Here is an 18,301-nt window from a genome sequence, read left to right on the forward strand (position 1 = left end):
TAACTGTGTGTCTCTAGTTTCATGTACCTCTAACTTAGTCTTCAAAATGCCAACATCGTGGGCTTACTAAAATACACAGGTGTTGGGGCACTTGGGTGGCTCAGTTGGTTAAGTGTCTGACTTTGGCTCAGGTCATGATCTTATGGTTGATGCATTTGAGCCCCGCATTGGGCTCTGTGCTGACAGCTCAGAACCTGGAGCCTGCTTCCGATTCTGTGTCTCCCTCCCTCTCTCTCAAAAATAAAAGAAACATTAAAAAAAAAATACACAGGTGTTCTGCTTTCTCTTAAAAATCTTCAATGGTATCTGGTGCCTATAGAATAAGAATGCAACCAGTAATCAAGAACAGCAAGCTCCAGGGTACCTGAGTGGCTAAGTAGGTTAAATGTTCAACTCTTGGTTTTGGCTTAGATCATGATCTCAAGGTTCATGAGATTGAGTCCTGCTGTGAGAACAGAGCCTGAGTGGGATTCTCTCTGTCTGTCCCTCCCTGCTTGTATGCTCTCCCTCTCTCAAAATAAATAAACTTAAAAAAGAAAAAAAAAAAAAAAGAATAGACAAGTTCCTTCATAACTATGTTTTTGTTTCTCCAGATCTAATTGCAGTTTCAACCTTCCCCAGGGATGTAATCTTAACAGGTCAAGTCTAGAATTTGTTAGCACCAATGAGGTAATAATCTGCCTAATAAGACCATTTTGTTCCTCAAGGGGAGGTGACTTTGCCTGAAATAATCCTCTTTTTTGGTTTATGACTTCCTTGTCCTGCCTTTAAAAACTTTCCTTTCTATAGTCCTTTGAAGCTCTTTTCTGTTTGTTAAATGGGATGCTGCCTGATTCATGAACTGTTGAACAAAGCCAATTAGATCTTTAAATTTACTCACTTCTTTACAAAACCAGAAATGCAGCCCTAGAGACAATACAAAATTCATCTATTTTTATTTTAAACAATCCCCAAACCTCCTCTATTTATCTTAAATGACTTGTAACTTGTATTCTTTCCTGGTGCCTTTGAGATGTACCTGTTAAAGTACAACTTCAGGAAGGTAATTTTTATCAAGAAAAAAATGAAAAACACAAGTTATAAGGTCTCTGTTTACATGTTTATGTGTGTCTATTATATGTGTGTTATAGATGTGTGGTATTTTCTGCCTCTGGACGGTCTTACTAAAATTAGTCTGTAAAAAAGCTCTATTTAACTGGACTTAAATAAGTGCTTAAAGTATTCATAAAAATTGTTAAAATATAATAGAAACTAACCCAAATGCTTTCTTTCTTTCTTTTTTTTTTTTTTTAAGTTTTTTATTTTGATAGAGCAGAGGAGGGGCAAAGAGAGAGGGAGAGAGAGAATCCCAGGCAGGTTCCACACTGTCAGCACAGAGCCTGATGCAGGGCTGGAACTCATGAACTGTGAGATTGTAACCTGAGCAAAACCCAAGAGTCAGATGCTTAACCGACTGGGCCACCCAGGCACCCCTAACCCAAATGCTTTCTGAATGCATATCACCTAAGTGCTTAAGTTACCTTAACTTTGTTGATTTAATTAAAATAAACCTTCCTTAAGAGTTATCAACATTGAATAAAATACTTACATACAAGTCTTATTCCACCTGGGCTTATCAATCAAATGAGTTAATGTTATCTGTTACAAAATTTGTCAGCAAGAAAAATTTGCTTGGGCTGATGGGTGACTTTGTTTAATAAACTTTTGGAGGGTAAACTAAACATAGTAAAGGGGCACCTGGGTGGCTCAGTCAGTTAAGCATCTGACTCTTGATCTCAATCAGGTCATAATCATTTGGTTTGTGAGTTAGAGCCTCAGCACAGAGCCTGCTTGGCATTCTGCATCTCTCTCTCTCTCTCCAAATAAATAAATAAACTTTAAAAATGTTAAAAAAAAAAAACACAGTAAAGAACAAGTATATTAAATGGATGTAAATTAGATAAAAAGTTTTTAGGTGAATTTTTAAATAGTTTTCCCAAATCTTTTTTTTTAACCTGGAACTTTAAAGTTTTGCTAGGTTAAGTTAAACGGTGAGTTGCGTTAAATTCATTCACTATTCATATTATTTCCAAATAAGATAAAATACTGAAACATTAATTACTGAATATCGGTTTATCCACTTTTTACTTCCTTTTACAGAGGAACTATAAAGCTATGTGGGTCTACTAGTAAACATGTGTTATGCTGCTCTGACAAATCTTCTGTGAGAAAGCACATGTTTCTTAAAGTCATAAAAAAGTATTTATTAGTCTGCTAATTCATATAATGGTAATGGAAAAGACAATTTATAATTTCTTACTTAGATTTCACTAGAAATTAAGTTTCCAAGGGTTAAAAATTCTACTATGTGTAACTGAAATTGCTAGAAATAATAAGGGAAACACATTCTATGTGTGGTCAGGGTTGGCTGATTAGAATGAATTTAGGGGCTGTTGTGTGGCTCAGTCGGTTAAGTGTCCAAATCTTGATTTTGGCTCAGCTCATGATCGGTTTGTGAGTCTGAGCCCCGGATCAGGGACTTGGGATTCTCTTCCCCCCCCTCTCTGCCCCTCCCCTGTTCTCTCTCTCTCTCTCTCAAATAAACATTTAAAAAAAAAAAAGAATAAATTTAATGAAGTAAGACAGTTTTAATATAAAAAATAAGCTAGTACAAACTTAGAATGTGGTTTTCTTTCTGTTAATAGAGCAAAGTTTTCTTAGATTACTCGTCCACTCTTATTTAGAAATTTAAGCAAACTTTTTTCTTAACTTTTAAAGTAATCTGCCTAGAAAGCAAAGATTTTGTTTTCTTAAAATAATTTCCTGTGTTGTTTTTATCAGGTCTTTGATTACTTAAGAAAGCTGAGCATTCTCTACTAGAAGAGCTAAGTTTTACTTATAACTATTTTACTTTCTGTATTTGTCTGTGAAGTCTTTGTCACCATAGTTAAATGGATAACTAAGTATTATTTCACAGTGACCTATGATCTTATTTGACAAAGTATCTTAAAACCTCTTGATATTCCTACAAACTTCTCCAAAGCGAACTAACTTTTCAACCTCAAACTAACTTTGAGATTTTCTGGAGGGCTTCTAGAACCTCCCAAAAGACTTGTTATCTCTCCAGAAAAAGAAGAGATGCTAAACTAATTAGGCTTATTTGATATGTTAAATTATGTAGGAAGTATTGTCAAGTAAGAAGACTAAGCTTTCTTTCTATTGTATTTATGTAAATATATGTTTTCTAGAAATTGTACTAAATTCCCAAAGTCTAATATATCTTGATATAGTGTTATCAGTCATAATTTCACTTATTATCTTAAAATATTCCATGTTACTGAAATAACCAACTTTCCTTGTCAATTCCATTACAGTGAACTTTAATCAGATTTCAACAATGGACATTTTTACAAGTCTTTTGTCATTCACAGACTGTTATTGTTTTACCCTGATACTCTGCAATAGTTTCCTGCAAAAATACTTCATCTTCAAGGAGATGTAAGGAAAGGGCTTTTGACAAGTACAGATTTCTGATAACTTTATGATCATAAAACTGAACTGGGTAAGAATTTCCAAAACTAACAGTAAACTGTATTCAAGTATAATAAGAATTAGTAACATGGAACTGAATGAATTGAGGAGGATGATAACTTTTTATGATTTGTTGTTTGAAATGCTGTCTAATGTTTTGCTTTTCCAGATTTAAGGATACCTTTGTCTTAAGATATGTAGGATTTACAACAATTTGGTTATGTGTGTGTGTGTGTGTGTGTGTGTGTGTGTGTATATATGTATGTATGTGTGTGTGTGTATATATATATATATGTTTAAAGTTTATGTATCTGGGTGGGGCAGAGGCAGAGAGAGAGAGGGAGAGAGAATCCCAAGTAGGCTCTGTGCTTGTCAGCACAGAGCCCAATGCAGGGCTCCATCCCACAAACCATGAGATCATGACTTGAGCCAAGATCAAGAGTCAGAGGTTTAACCAAGACTGAGCCACCCCGACACTCCTAAAGTATATCTTTATAAGCAATGATGAAACATTTACTTTTTCTACCTGGTCCAGATTTTGGAAACTCTTTTGAGTATTCTTTTCATGATAATACAGTTAGTTATTTGTATAAGTTCATTAACAATCTGTCTCCTTGTAATAAGACACACACTTGGAAATATTGGGTATATTATCAAGGCTTTGATTGGATTTTCATATTTGAGAGAGGTTTGCATAGACTCATATATGACTGGACACTCTTAAGGAACTAAGGTTGACTTTAAGGGAGTCAATAAAGCCCCTTGCAAAAATCAATCTGGTACACCTTGCTTACAAGTTTCCAGCAAAGTAATTTTAAAAAGAGCTTATATGGTCAATCACTTTTCTTGCTATTCTTATGTAATTAATCAGGCCAAGTCTAATGCATATAAATTAGTTTTATTGTGGTTATCTTTGGTAAAATGGGGGTAATTATAGAGAGAAAAATTATGTTTGAACCTGTGTAGATATTAAATTCTAATCCTGTTGTCTCTGAGGTTCTGTTACATACCTATAGATTGGAGTAGGTCCTGGATTCTTCTAATTTCTTCAAATATCTGGCTATAACTGTCCAAATTAATGTTTCCATTTTTCTCCCCCGACTTCTGATTTGGAACATTAAGAACCAAGACTGCCTTGAATCTCCTTGAAAGGGACTATTACTACTTCCTTACTACCCAGATGGCAGCAAGATTTCAGGGACTTGAACCCTAAATACATATCTCACAGCTGAAGAAGGCTCTGCCTGACATCTAGTCCTGTGCAAATGATGGAGACTTCCCAATCAAATTGACCAAGAAGAGAAATAGCTGACAGCAAGGTAGACGGCTTCTTCTCAAGACACTGGATCAAGACTTCATACTTTAACTAAACATGACATCTTCTATTCTCTTCCTTTACTTTGGCACTGTTCTGGAAAGATAAAGCCATCATCTGTATCTCCCAGACCATTGCTAATGGGGTGTTTGGAACAACTTTTTATTTCAGGCTAGGACAAAACCTAACTGACCCTTGGTATGTATAGGTAAATGCAGCAATCCTTGTGATTTAATCCATTAACAGGACTTCCTTAATGGGAATGATTTGTGCCCCAACAGGGTTTTTCTTTGTCTGTGGTGGTTATCATCCCCCCTGGGACTATGAAGGCCTAAATGGCTAACATATAATTGGATAATGCCTCTTAGGTTATTTAACTGTGCCTCTAACTGCCCATACTGAGATACCTCACTGGTCAACTCCCTAAATTTAAACTGTCAAGTCAGAGGGATTTCGTAGGAGGCATTCATGACTCAAAATTAGCTTCCTTTGACTCTGGCCAAAGTTGTTCTTGGTAACAGGACAGCCCTTGATTATCTTTTAACTGACCAGGGAGGTGTTTGTGCTATGGCCAACACTACCTGTTGCACCTGGACTAACATTTCTGGGGAAACTGAAACTCAGTTATATAAGATCACTGAGTAAGCCACTTGGTTTAAAAAGATGACTCCTTTAGTGGGGTCTTTCTTTGACTTACTTGATTTTGATTGGTTTGGGTCTTGGGGACCATGGTTGGAAAGTACAGTCCAAACATTGGACTTATTTGTTATAATCATAAAAATCTCCTACTATGTTGTATTCTCTCAAAAACTTTAAGTGTATGTTTGCAGCCTTGAACTATCAAGCAAATGATCTCCCTAGGACTAGAACATCAGAAAAGTGAAAAGAATGACAGACTTAAGGAATATAAACCTAGAACTGAGACCTGTGACTGTCACAGAGATTAAGCACAAATGTCATGACTTAGGTCATGGATATCACACAAAGGAACAACAAAAGCTGCAAGTGGTGCTGATGCCTTAAATTGTGATCGTATCTCTCAATCAAGGTGATAGCGTGATCAAAAGGGGAAAACTAAAGGAAACTACCAGTTCAAAATGGAGTTACTTGTGCTGGGCCTATGTCACCAAACCAGAGTTTAATATTCAACCTAACTGCAATTTCAACCTTCCCCAGGAATATAATCTTAACAGGTCAGTCTGGAGTTTCTGGTTAGCACCACTGAGGTAATCCACCTCATAAGACCCTTTTGTTTTTCAAAGGGAGGTGAAATCTTGCCTGAAATGATCCTTTTGTGTGTATGTGTGTGACTTCCTTGTCCTGTATTAAAAATTGTTTTCCTTTCTGTAGTCCTTTAGAGTTTCTAATTGTTAAATGAAATACTGCCCAATTCATGAATTGCTGAGTAAAGTCAATTAGATCTTCAAATTTACCCAGTTGAAATTTTAGCATTTGTTTAATTATTTTAATTCATTAATTTACGTTTAGTCATTACTATGTCAAATAGCTATTTTATCTTATGCCATCTTAATTTGGTTAAATTGTCAAATTTAAGAAATAGTTTAATCTTCAGTCTCTGAAGCATATGATATTACCAATCATTTCTTTTTTCCCCTAGTTTTGATATAATGTATATATACCACTGTATAGGTGTAAGGTATATATGATATAAGGGGGGGAAAGGGAGGAGGGAAGAGGGAGGGGGAGGGGGGGAGAGGGAGAGAGAGAGAGAGAGAGAGAGAGAGAGAGAACTAACACTACAATAAGTAGTTGAGTTAAAATCAGGACTTTCTTGAAAATCTTCCCTACTTTGGCTTTTGGCTTTTATAGCATTTTCTCTTCCAGTGATCTCCAATTATTTTGTCCACTTCTAAGAGTTTTCCCCATAATTTCCCCATAATCTCCTTCCTTGAATTGCTTAAGTGGTGCTATTTCTCAAGATTTAATCCTCTGCCACTTTCCTCTACATATCCTAAGAAATATCACTCACATCTGGCTTCAAAGTATCATGTATATGGTAAAGACCCTGAAATGTATATTTTTAGACTTGATCTCTCCCCTATGTTCTGAATCTATTGTTTCAGCTTCCTTTTGGAGGTCTATGTTCTGTAAACAGTAAGCTCAACATCTCTAGTACTCTCCTGGTCACATGCACTCATTTTTTTCTCTGCAGGGTTACCCGCACCGGGAAAATGGAAGTCACTGTCAGTGCTTCTTTCTCTCTTAGCTTTAAAAGTCCATCAAAAATGCTTGGGTTCTACCTCAACATTTCCTAAACCTGTCCACTTCCATTTGTACTTTGGTTTAACCTCTTAACAATTTTAGTTGCTTCCCCACAAGTCATTTTTTTCTATGCCCAAAGGGGTTTTGCAAAAATGCAAATCTGATTAGCATAACTGCAGGTCAGTCTTTTTCTCCAAATGGGAGTTTATATTTCATATAAACTTGTTATATTTACCTTGGGAATATTAATATTGGGCCTAGCCTATAGTACGCATCTTATAATCCCCATTTTGTTCACCCCCCTAAATTTCCTGCTTATAGCCCTTAAAAAGTTTCAAGTCTGGGGTGCCTAGGTGGCTCAGTCAGTTAAGCGTCCAACTCTTGGTTCAGCTTGGGTCATGATCTTGTGGTTTGTGGGTTCGAGTCCTGTGCTGGGCTCTGTGCTGACAGCCTGCTTGGAATGCTCTCTCTTTGCACCTCCCCTGTTCTATCTCTCTCTCTCAAAATAAATAAACATTAAAAAAAGTTTTAAAAAGTTTCAATTCACTTTGAAAATCTATAGGTTTAGTGCCCATTCCAACAGAAGAGAGAAATCAAACTGAAGGAAGCTAAGGGAAGACTTCATCTTGAATAACAGTCACATCTGTGGAGTACCTGTTAAAGCAGTCCCAATTCCTTCTTTCCAATGTGTGATGTTACAGAAACCCCAAATTATAATAACAGTAGTATCATGAAACTGCCCACTTATCTAATGTTACAAAGTTTACTATTTTTTTGATTGGAAATTCTTTCTAATACAAAGTAAATCTTGATACAATTTGTTAACATGTAAAAAACGTGGGTTACTTGCATAATTAATCGTTTAATGCATAGGTTTTATTTCCAGATGAGAAAAAAAATTTCTATTCCAGGTAAAGATAGGATTTTGTATCTTGAAATGCCACAATAGTTCTTGAAGATATGAATTAACTGGGGTTTTCCTTCAATTATTTGGTGTCACATAAACAATACCTTTTGTTTGCAGTTGAGAAGTAGCTTCTTAACTTTTCTTAATCAAGTATAACAATATTTAAAGATTATCAAATCAATAGTACTGTTCTCTCTGAGAGATATTGGTCATATCATGTTTCAAGTATCTTAGAAGAGGAACTTTCTGAAACTTACTTTTGGAAATAGACTTTTATAGGCATTTGAGTTCCCCTGAATTTCATGGTGCGGAGTGAAAAATTTGATAAATAAAAATCTCTTAATTTATCATAGCTACTTAGCCTCTAGCCCCAAATGATATATATCTACTTTTAAGGGAGCCATGTCAAATTCCTTTAAGCACAAAAAGGGATATTAAGGGGTGCCCGTCCGGCTTAGTTGGAAGAGCATGCGACTCTTGATCTTGGGGTTGTGAGTTTGAGCTCTACACTGGGTATGAGATTACTTAAATAAAAATAAAACTTAAAAAAAAAAAGGATATTAAATTATTTCAAGTTGAAGGAGGAAATTCTCCATTTAAAGTCAAGGGAAATTTATTCAGTTTTGTATCACTTCATCAATGATATGTAAAGCCTAGAATGTTTAAGTTATTTAAAAAATTACTTCAAATGTTTCTAAGTCAAGGGTATACCCAACTCTCATTTTCCATAATATCTTATTAAAAGTTCATTCCTTAACAATTAAAAATTACAAATCACATTTAAGTGTTAAATATCTTACTCTTGCTTTTATTTTTTTACTTAAAACAATTTTTTTTAACATTTATTTTTGAGACAGAGAGAGACAGAGAATGAGCAGGGGAGGAACAGAGAGAGGAAGACGCAGAATCCGAAGCAGGCTCCAGGCTCTGAGCTGTCAGTACAGAACCCAACGTGGGGCTCGAACCCACAGACCATGAGATCATGTCCTGAGCCGAAGTCATTGCTTAACTGACTGAGCCACCCAGGCGCCCCTTACTTTTGCTTTTAATAACTGTTTTGTTACTTACTTGTTCTAAAGTATCCTCTAAGCTCATTTTTTTATTTAGAGCTTTATTAATTTCTTCTTCAGTTTGGTTCAACAGTTCCTTAAGTGGCACCTACAAAAGACATAGGATTAGGAGATCCATACGATATATGAAATTACAAAATTTCTCATGAGGCATCTACACATTGCAATAGAAGGAGCCAATTTTGGAGGAAAAAAAAAAGCTATGATATTTTTAAACTAAATTAATACATCAGAAATAAGACAATAAAACTAATTTTCAATGTAATTTTTCTAACTGTAGAATGCAACTTGCTTTTGCTTCTCAATACCTGGAAAATTTTAGATTTGCTTTATCCATTCTGGAGATTCACTGCTATTATTTAAACATTTTATAAGTATACTTATTTTAATGCAGTATCTTTCTTGAAAACAATTTGTATTTTTCTCTTAATCCTTTTCAACTGCTTAGTTTCACAATTATCTGCTTGTATTTCTTCTTTTTGCTATTCATTGGAACTCCACTATAATAGAAAAGACTTCAAACACAGCAAATATCCACCAGCAGGGAATGGCTGAATAAGTTACACATGGAGGAGTCTGAGGCTGCAAAAAGAACTGGGAAGATCTTGAAATACAACTGCGGAGAGATAACCAGGGGAGGTTGTTCCGTGAAAAAAAGCAAGATGGGTGTCCAGAATAAGCAGATGTTTACCAGTTTATTTAAGTAATGATAAAAGTCGGGAACAGCCAGATGGGAGAGATGCAGAGCGTAAGGTACTTGGAAAGGGATGCAGAGCTTCCATGCCCTCTGGGTGTGCTACTCTCCCTACTTCTCCACATGTTCACCAGTCTTGAAGCTCATAATCTGCTTGAAGCTCATAATCTGTCTACCTGCCTACCCAGCTATTGCTTGAGAAACAATTCAGTAAAAGATTAAATGTTTACTGGGTGGATTTTTTTCTATTGAAAATGAGTCTGACTTTATTTCATCACAGTCTGTTCACCAAATAAACTGTGATCATTGGGAAAGTAGGAACTGTATCTTTCTGGGTGTTTCATCTCTAGCTGGTATGGAACTTAATATGTACTCAATAAATACTGTATTGAATGAATGATTCTCAAGGGAAAAATGCATAGCTTTATACTCTGATATTCTTTATTCAAAAACTAAGTATTTTGAAAGTTGACATTTCTGTGGGGGCTACTAAAATACTAATATCTGTGAATAACTAAGAAGTTGCAATAGAACGATTTAAAATTTTTCTTCTCCAAATTACATCCTTGGACATATTTAAAAATTAGGTGCACACTTTTCATTATTGACTACTGGTGTTACTTAATGTCCTGTTATATTTCATGCCTTCATGTGTGTCCTTGTACCTGAAACTCTTTCCCACAGACCATCCCAATAAATACCTCATCTTTTAAGACTTCATTCCAGGTTCACCATTTCTGTAGAAACTTTTCTTTCTCTTTAATTCTGGCAAGAATTGATCAATACCATATCTTGTAAACATTTCTAATAAAGTACATATATAGCAATTATTTATTTATATCTGTCTCTATTGGGACAAGTAGCAATTTATGATTAAGAGTCAGGTAATTTTTCTCTTTATAATCCTGGTGTGTATTTTAAATGTAATCAAAGTTTCTATTGGATAGTTGAGTTGATAAAGTAGGTAGAGAGGAAGAAAAGGCTTTGTAATTCAAAAAGTATAATAGATTTCTAATTATCAAAAAGATGGAAGATAAAAGGTTTTAGTGTTTTATTTCCATGCTCTGACCTCAGTCATGAACAGGCTGATGTTTAAACTCTTAGTTATAAATAAATAAACATCAATCATAGCATTTAAAAATCTTTTGAAGATTAATTAATCTCATGATTACTTACATAAACTTGAGCTCTGTATTTGACAAGGCAGTTGGCACCAGCTTCAGGATTAAACTTAATTTCAAAGTCATAACCTTTGGAATTTTCAGCACCCTTAGGAATAAGTTTTAATTTTCTGGCCAACTTGTGATACTCAGATAATTGTGTTTCAATCTGTAAGAACACCAAAATAAATGTTAAAGTAAACCAAATAGCCCTATTCCATATGGTTTTCAACTGGCATCTGCAATTTTACACAAAAATTATACGTATTTTTTTTAGTTTTGTAATTTGGTATATAAGAATGAAAGATATTATTCACAATCTGTAGGGTAATTTAAAAACTATAATTAGTAAGCAATATCCCACTGTTCTTTCTTATCTGTTCTTCCTAATGTTCTTCTCATTTCCAAATAGCTCGGAACAAGAATCCATATCTAGGTATAAACTAAAATTTACTTTTTAAAGTGCCAGGCAGAGAAATCATGAAAACAACACAAACTTTAGATTTATCTTTCAAAAAAAATTTTTTTTACATTTATTTATTTATTTTTGAGAGACAGAGACAGAGCACAAGCGGGGGATGGTCAGAGACAGAAGGAGACACAGAATCCGAAGCAGGCTCCAAGCTCTGAGCTGTCAGCACAGAGCCTGACATGGGGCTTGAACTCACAAACCATGAGATCATGACCTGAGCCAAAGTCGGATGCTCAACTGACTAAGCCACCCAGGCGCCCCTGGATTTATCAATTTAAAAAGTAAAACATTTCTTCTTTTTTTAAATTTATTTTTGAGAGACAGAGAGAGGGCACGAGCCGGGGAGGGGTGGAGAGAGAGGGAAAAACAGGATGCGAAGCAGGCTCCAGGCTCTGAGCTGTCAGCACAGAGCTTGAGGTGGGGCTTGAACCCATGAACCATGAGATGGCCTGAGCCAAAGTCGGATGCTTAACCAACTGACTGAGCCACCCAGGAGCCGCTAAAAAATAAAACATTTCATTTATCTAAAATAAGTGAAATGTAATCATTTAAGTCTCAAATGTTATTTTAACAGAAATATTTTATTTTTAAAAAAATGTTTATTTGAAAGAGAGAGAGAGAGAGAATGAGAGGGGTAGGGGCAAAGAGAGAGGGAGAGAGAGAATCCCAAGCAGGCTCGTACCCCTTAACAAAAATATTTTCGTAGAACAGTTCCATATTACCTGGTCTCTATCCCTTCCTTCAGGGCTCTGTTCAAATTACATCATCAGAAAGGCTTTTGCTCAAATGTAGCCCCCCAAATTTCTTAATCCTCTTACTTTATTTTTATTCACAGCACTTATTTTTATTTTTTAATATTTGTTTATCATTTTTGACAGAGAGAGAGACAGAGACAGAGCATGAGTGGGGCAAGGGCAGAGAGAGACACACAGAATCTGAAGCAGGCTCCAGGCTCTGAGCTGTCAGCACAGAGCTCGATGTGGGGCTTGAACTCACGGACTGTGAGATCATGACCTCAGCCAAAGTCAGATGCTTCACTGACTGAGCCACCCAGGCGCCCCTATTCATGGCACTTATTACTACCTGACATGTTTATTTACTTTCATTGCAAGCTCAATGAAAGCAGCTGCATCCCCTCAGGACCTAGAAGAGTACTTGGCATTTAGTAGATATATATTACATTTAAGATTTCTTACTAATGAATCAGGAAATAATTTCAACTACTCCAATTTGTAATACGGTAGCTCTCTAGGGAGTACTAAGATAAGTAGCTCTATTTGTCTTTATACTAAATGGTTTTAGAGGTAGTTGCTTCTGTTCTTCACTAACATTTTATTTATCTAAATGAAAACAGCTTTCACAAGCCCATGCACTTCATCACGTCTTATTGCAGGGAGAGTAAATGTGTGGCACATTTATTCTTTCTACAGCCAATTAAGACAGTGAAAACTGATCACACCTTTTCCTCATGAGCAGATGCAGGCTCAGTGTCTATCTCAACATAGATCCAGAAGGCTACTACCAGCCAGAGGTGGCATGCGGAATAAAAATAAGTTCAGAAAAAAGATGATGGATAAATGTTTACATTGAGCTGTTACATTCTGCTATCATTCTTTAATCTCTCTCTCTCTTAGTACCCTAAGGTTTTCTGGTCTATGGCCTACTCTGGCCCTCATTAGATCACTGCTTACCTATTTCCTAAATAATATTCTTCTTTAAAAAAAAAAAATTCTTCTTTTATCCTGATCTTCCAAATAAACAGTATTTATACAGCTAATTTTAGCTAGCTAAACTTAAGAGTTCACCTGGTCCAGAGATTCATAACCTCCCCTTTCCCACATAGTGCTTGAGAGAAAAAATATATTCGTTAATGTATGTTGAAGGAACTCATTTCAGATTCACTGATGTAGTCCAACAACACCTCACTTTATTAATAAGGAAACTGAGGCTATGAGAGGTTAGATAACAGGTTGAGGTCACACAGGTACGCAATGGCAAATCCAGGGTTAAAATATAGGTTTACCAAATTCTAGGTTGAAAGACTTCTGGGATCACCACTATAGTCTACTTCTTATAAATGTCTATGTTTCTCCTTGATACACAGGGCAGAGATTCTGTAGAAGATAAGGAGGATGAGAGAGTACAGATAGGCAAGGCAAAGCAAAAATATGGTGAAATAGGGCTAAAAAAGGAGACAATGTTTACTGTTCATGCTGAACTGTCCATTCCACATTAAAAATTACATATGTAGGTGTGTAAAATACAGATTTTTAAAAATGTAAAATAGTTAAAACCTGACAAAGAAACTATTGTATTATGCCTATAATGATAACATACTTTATAAGGTGACCAGGATTAAAAACCAGTATTGTCTTATTGGGCAAAAACAGCTGCTTTCTTTGAACTACATTTTTTTATTTTAACAATAGTGGTAAATATATGTAAGAAATAATGTACTAAGGAAAGTGTTTGAAGTAGTAGAAGAGAAAACCTCATTACTTTTGGAACAAAACAGATTAAGTTTTTCTCAGTGAAATATAAATTTTAGTACTATACCTACTGTATAGATAAACAAATATTAGGGTAGACAACTTCAAACCAAAATTTAATTTTGAAACTCTGTAGTCTGGTTTTTTTCCATTAAAAAAAAAAGAGAGAGAGAGAGAGAGGGGCGCCTGGGTGGCTAGGTCAGTTAAGTGTCTGACTCTTAATTCTGGCTCAGGTCATGATCTCGAGGTTCATGAGTTTGAGCTCTGTGTTGGGCTCTGTGCTGACAGTGCAGAGCCTGCTTAGGATTCTCTCTCTCCCTCTCTCCGTGCTCCTCCCTGGCTCGTGCTTTCTCTCTCCCAAAATAAATAAACTTAGAGAGAGAGAGAGAGAGAGAGAGAGAGAGAGAGCGCCCTTAGAAAGACATGTTTTACTACCTTTTCTTAAAAAAGAGTCTTACCTTACATTTTTTTTTCTTAGGAATGTAATAGTGTATATTGCGAAAAAGATCACTTTGGAATTATTTGATAGGAAAACATTTGGTCCCTAGACAACTTGTTAATTTATTGTTTTAGAATACATTGGTGTCATGTCCATAAATTATGCTGAACCATTAAGAAAAAGTTCACGTCTATTGAGAGCTACATTAAAAAGTAAGAGAGGGGCACCTGGGTGGCTCAGTCAGTTAAGCATCCGACTTCAGCTCAGGTCATGATCTCGGAGTCCATGGGTTCAAGCCCCACATCGGGCTCTGTGCTGATAGTTCAGAGCCTGGAGCCTGCTTCAGATTCTGGGTCTCCCTCTCTCTCTGCCCCTCCCCTGCTCACATTCTATCTCTCTTACTCTCAATAATAAAAAAAACATTAAAAAAAAGTAAGAAAAATAGTGCATAGCTCTAAGCAAGGCAGAAGTATGGAACATTTATAAGGGACTGCCAACAAAAATAAGGACAGACTTTAATTATCTAGAAATTCATATGGTCAATGAGCCCACTTTTTCAACAATGTTGGCTAAAAGGATAATGTACCACCTACAAAATTGAAATAAAGTCAAATAATTTGGTTGTGGTAAAGTTCGAGAGTGACTGCCGTTACTGAATCTGACAGAAATGTTTAAATCCTGTTATTGCATTTGACACTGTTAATTCCTTCCTGACTCTTCCTTTCTCAGCTTCTATCTTCTTGACCTCTCTGGCTAGTCCTCAGTCTCTTTTATGCTTCTCTTAAGGGACCTTCGTCCTTCAAGATGCTGGTGCTCCCTTCCTCCTATGTATTTTTCCTTGGTGAATTCATCTACCCTTATGTCTTCAATCATAATACATACTGAGTTTTACTTAATCTACATTGCAAACCTACATTATTTTATCCTGAGGTTCAGATACATATTAGTAGATATTTTCACTTGCACACCCCATGGACACAACAGGTCAGCATACCATTTCCATTCCTGACTGGCAACTTCTATTTCAGAGTGAGTTTTACTATTGCTTGTCCCATTGCTCAAGCCAGACACTGTGAATGTATCCCTTTTCTTTCATCAAGTCTTATTTACTCTACCTAAGTAGTCAGAATCCACCTACTTCTTTGAATTTCCACTAATACACTCTAAATTCAGCTCATAACTTCTCACCACATTGCTGCCAAAGATGCTTATCTGTTTTGCTCCCTTCCAATCCATTTTTCACATGACCAAAAACAAGATCTTTCTGAAATATAGTTATCTGTTTAAAAATCTTAAGGGCTTTTTGGAACTTCTAGGATACAGTCCAAACTTTTAAATAAGGAAAGAATCTTTATCATCTAGTCTATACTTTTTCTCTTAAGTCTTTATCTGTTGCTATGTGTCCCTATCCCTTGCTATTAACCTGCAGCCATATGAAAAGATTCTGATGCCAGAGGGCATAATGCTGTTTGCTGACTCCCCTAAACTTGCCAAGATAACTCTTCCTTATACTTCCCAATTCAGTTCAGGTGTTATCTCCAGCAGAGAGCCCAACATAGGCTTGAACTCATGAACTGTGAGATCATGACCTGAGTTGAAGTCAGATACTTAACTGAATGAGCCACTCAGGCACCCTCAAGGAAGCCTTTCTAAAAATCACCTCATACATTTCCCCATACCACACACACTACATCTGGGTTAGGTATACTATATGCTTCCTCAGTACCCCATGCAAACGGGGTCTGATCTCATGGTAGAAAAATATTGACTAGATTGGAAGTTACTCAAGGGGAGAGTGGAGTCTGGCTTCTTCTAAGCCCAGCTTCTTCTAAGTGGCACACAACAGGTGTTAAATAAATGTTTGAATAGTAAATAAGTAAAGGAAGAATGGACTCACATTGAATGAAAGGCACAAGGTTTATGAAAATTATTTTCACGGCTTTAGAGACTTTTTTATTTCTTGGTTCACTGCTAAAAAACATAGTTAACTTAAATCTGACTGAAAGAAATTGGGGTATTACTGATTTGACATAAAAGGATGAGTGGATTTTAGTAAAATGTCAATGCAAAAAGTTTTACCTTTTTAGCCAATCTATTCTACCCACTCAGTTTTTCTTAACAGGGATAGGTCTTTACAAACTGTCAGCTCTGAGTTGCCACTCTGAAAATGGTGTGACATACCGCCTCTTTGCCTCTGGCATATTTTAGCTCTTCATTCCACAATTGCTGTTGCTCAGCCTCCAGGTCTTTGGTTAATTTATTAATAGTCTGCTGCAGTTCATTCCTTTCATGATTTATTCTCTCAATGTCTGCAACTGAGTACTTCTGGTTATCAACAATATTCTGTAGGCGAGTATTCTCCTGTTTCATTGTCTCATATTCTAGTTCTGCATTGAAAAAAATTTGTTAAGTTCTTTCAATTCATACAAAGAAATTGATGCCATTATTTAATAGAGTTGATTAAGATTTCTAAATTTCCAAGTTATGTATATATATATTTTCTCTTCTTTTTTGGGGGGGGATAATTCTATTTGATCTCACTTTGTTAATAACATTCCTGAAAGATGGTACAATTAAAGTTTTATGTTAGGAACATATTTCCCCATTGGCTTGCTATGATTTTCAGAAAGTGCTATATGAAAAAAATATGGCCCCACACATAATGATTAGGACTGAGAATTACTACACTTAAGAGGGATAGTCTGGGGGCGCCTGGGTGGCTCAGTCGGTTGAGCGTCCGACTTCGGCTCAGGTCACAATCTCGCGGTATTGTGAGTTCGAGCCCCGTGTCGGGCTCTGTGCTGACTGCTCAGAGCCTGGAGCCTGTTTCAGATTCTGTGTCTCCCTCTCTCTCTGCCCATCCCCTGTTCATGCTCTGTCTCTCTCTGTCTCAAAAAATAAATGTTAAAAAAAAAAAATTAAAAAAAAAAAAAAAAAAAAGAGGGATAGTCTGCTGGTATTCAATTCAAATGCTTTTAATACTCCAGTATGATTCTCTTCAGTAAGTCAGAAAACCCACAAGTTTTTCACAAACAAACAAACAAAAAATTTGTATTTAAATACATCTTGTTTCACTGACATTTTCAGTAGTTTTATCAGATATTAAGTAACTATAATAGTTAAGTTCTTGCTTTGTCTATTTACCAAAATTTGTACCAAAAAATGACTATATTGTACTAAGACAAAATGGTACTTACAAACAGGAAATGATCATGCAAAGAGAAAGAAGTTTTCAAACTTAAAATATTTGGGGTTATACAGAATAGTGTTTTCTAACCTTTTGTTATTCATAGCTTATAAAGAATATGATAGTACTTTTAAGCAGTCTGGGATAGGTGGACGAGGAAGTTCATGACCAAAGGGGCCATGAGAATCACCCCAAAGGCTGACAGGATCAAGATCTTGGCTTTGTTATAACTCAGTTGTAGCACTATACTTGGAAAGCTCCAATCTGAGCTCAAAATAAATTAATAGTTGGTTTAAGTAAAATTTCTTATATTTATCACAGAAATCTGCACAAAAAATCCACAATGTACATTATCCATACAGTTTAAATAGGTCTCTTTCATTCTTGGCCACAAATGACTTTAAATAATCAATAAAGTTAAAATACTCAGAATAAAAACATTTTAGATTAAGTTATCAAATTATCTCAAACTAAGTCAATCTGGAATGGTAAATGATTGCTAAAGTATCTCTTTCACCTCTTCAGCTTGTAATTATTGGAAAAAAATTCTCACAAGTAGAAAGTATGAAAATTGTCTTAATTAAATACCAATGAGGAAGACAGAGTATTAATATTATAAATTATTGATTTAATTACAAATATTGCTGTAATAAAAAATTAGTCTATGGCTTCTGGTCATCACGGAGAACAAACATTAGGGACCAAGTGTAAATTATTTAGAGTTGGTTTAGAGTAAATCTAATATATGTAATTAGAGTTTGGAAAAAAAATAAACTGATTAAACAAATACCCCAGACAAATATTATCCTTGACTTGACAGATGGTCAATATTCCA

General features: G+C 35.7%; 1 protein-coding gene across 2 annotated transcripts in view; it reads right to left on the reverse strand.

Annotated features, from left to right (window-relative positions):
• The window catches only part of NDC80 (NDC80 kinetochore complex component), a 61,476-nt gene that overhangs the window by 20,765 nt on the left and 22,410 nt on the right, over positions 1 to 18,301 (reverse strand). For both annotated transcript variants that reach the window (XM_053206148.1, XM_015084267.3), the window contains 3 exons: positions 16,461 to 16,666; positions 10,896 to 11,048; positions 9,024 to 9,113 (listed from right to left, as the gene is read on the reverse strand). In XM_053206148.1, the coding sequence (XP_053062123.1) occupies positions 9,024 to 9,113; positions 10,896 to 11,048; positions 16,461 to 16,666 (449 nt within the window). The remainder of the gene's footprint in view (positions 1 to 9,023; positions 9,114 to 10,895; positions 11,049 to 16,460; positions 16,667 to 18,301) is intronic.

The sequence above is a fragment of the Acinonyx jubatus genome, chromosome D3 (assembly GCF_027475565.1).
Source record: "Acinonyx jubatus isolate Ajub_Pintada_27869175 chromosome D3, VMU_Ajub_asm_v1.0, whole genome shotgun sequence".
NCBI classification, from domain to species: Eukaryota; Metazoa; Chordata; class Mammalia; order Carnivora; family Felidae; genus Acinonyx; species Acinonyx jubatus.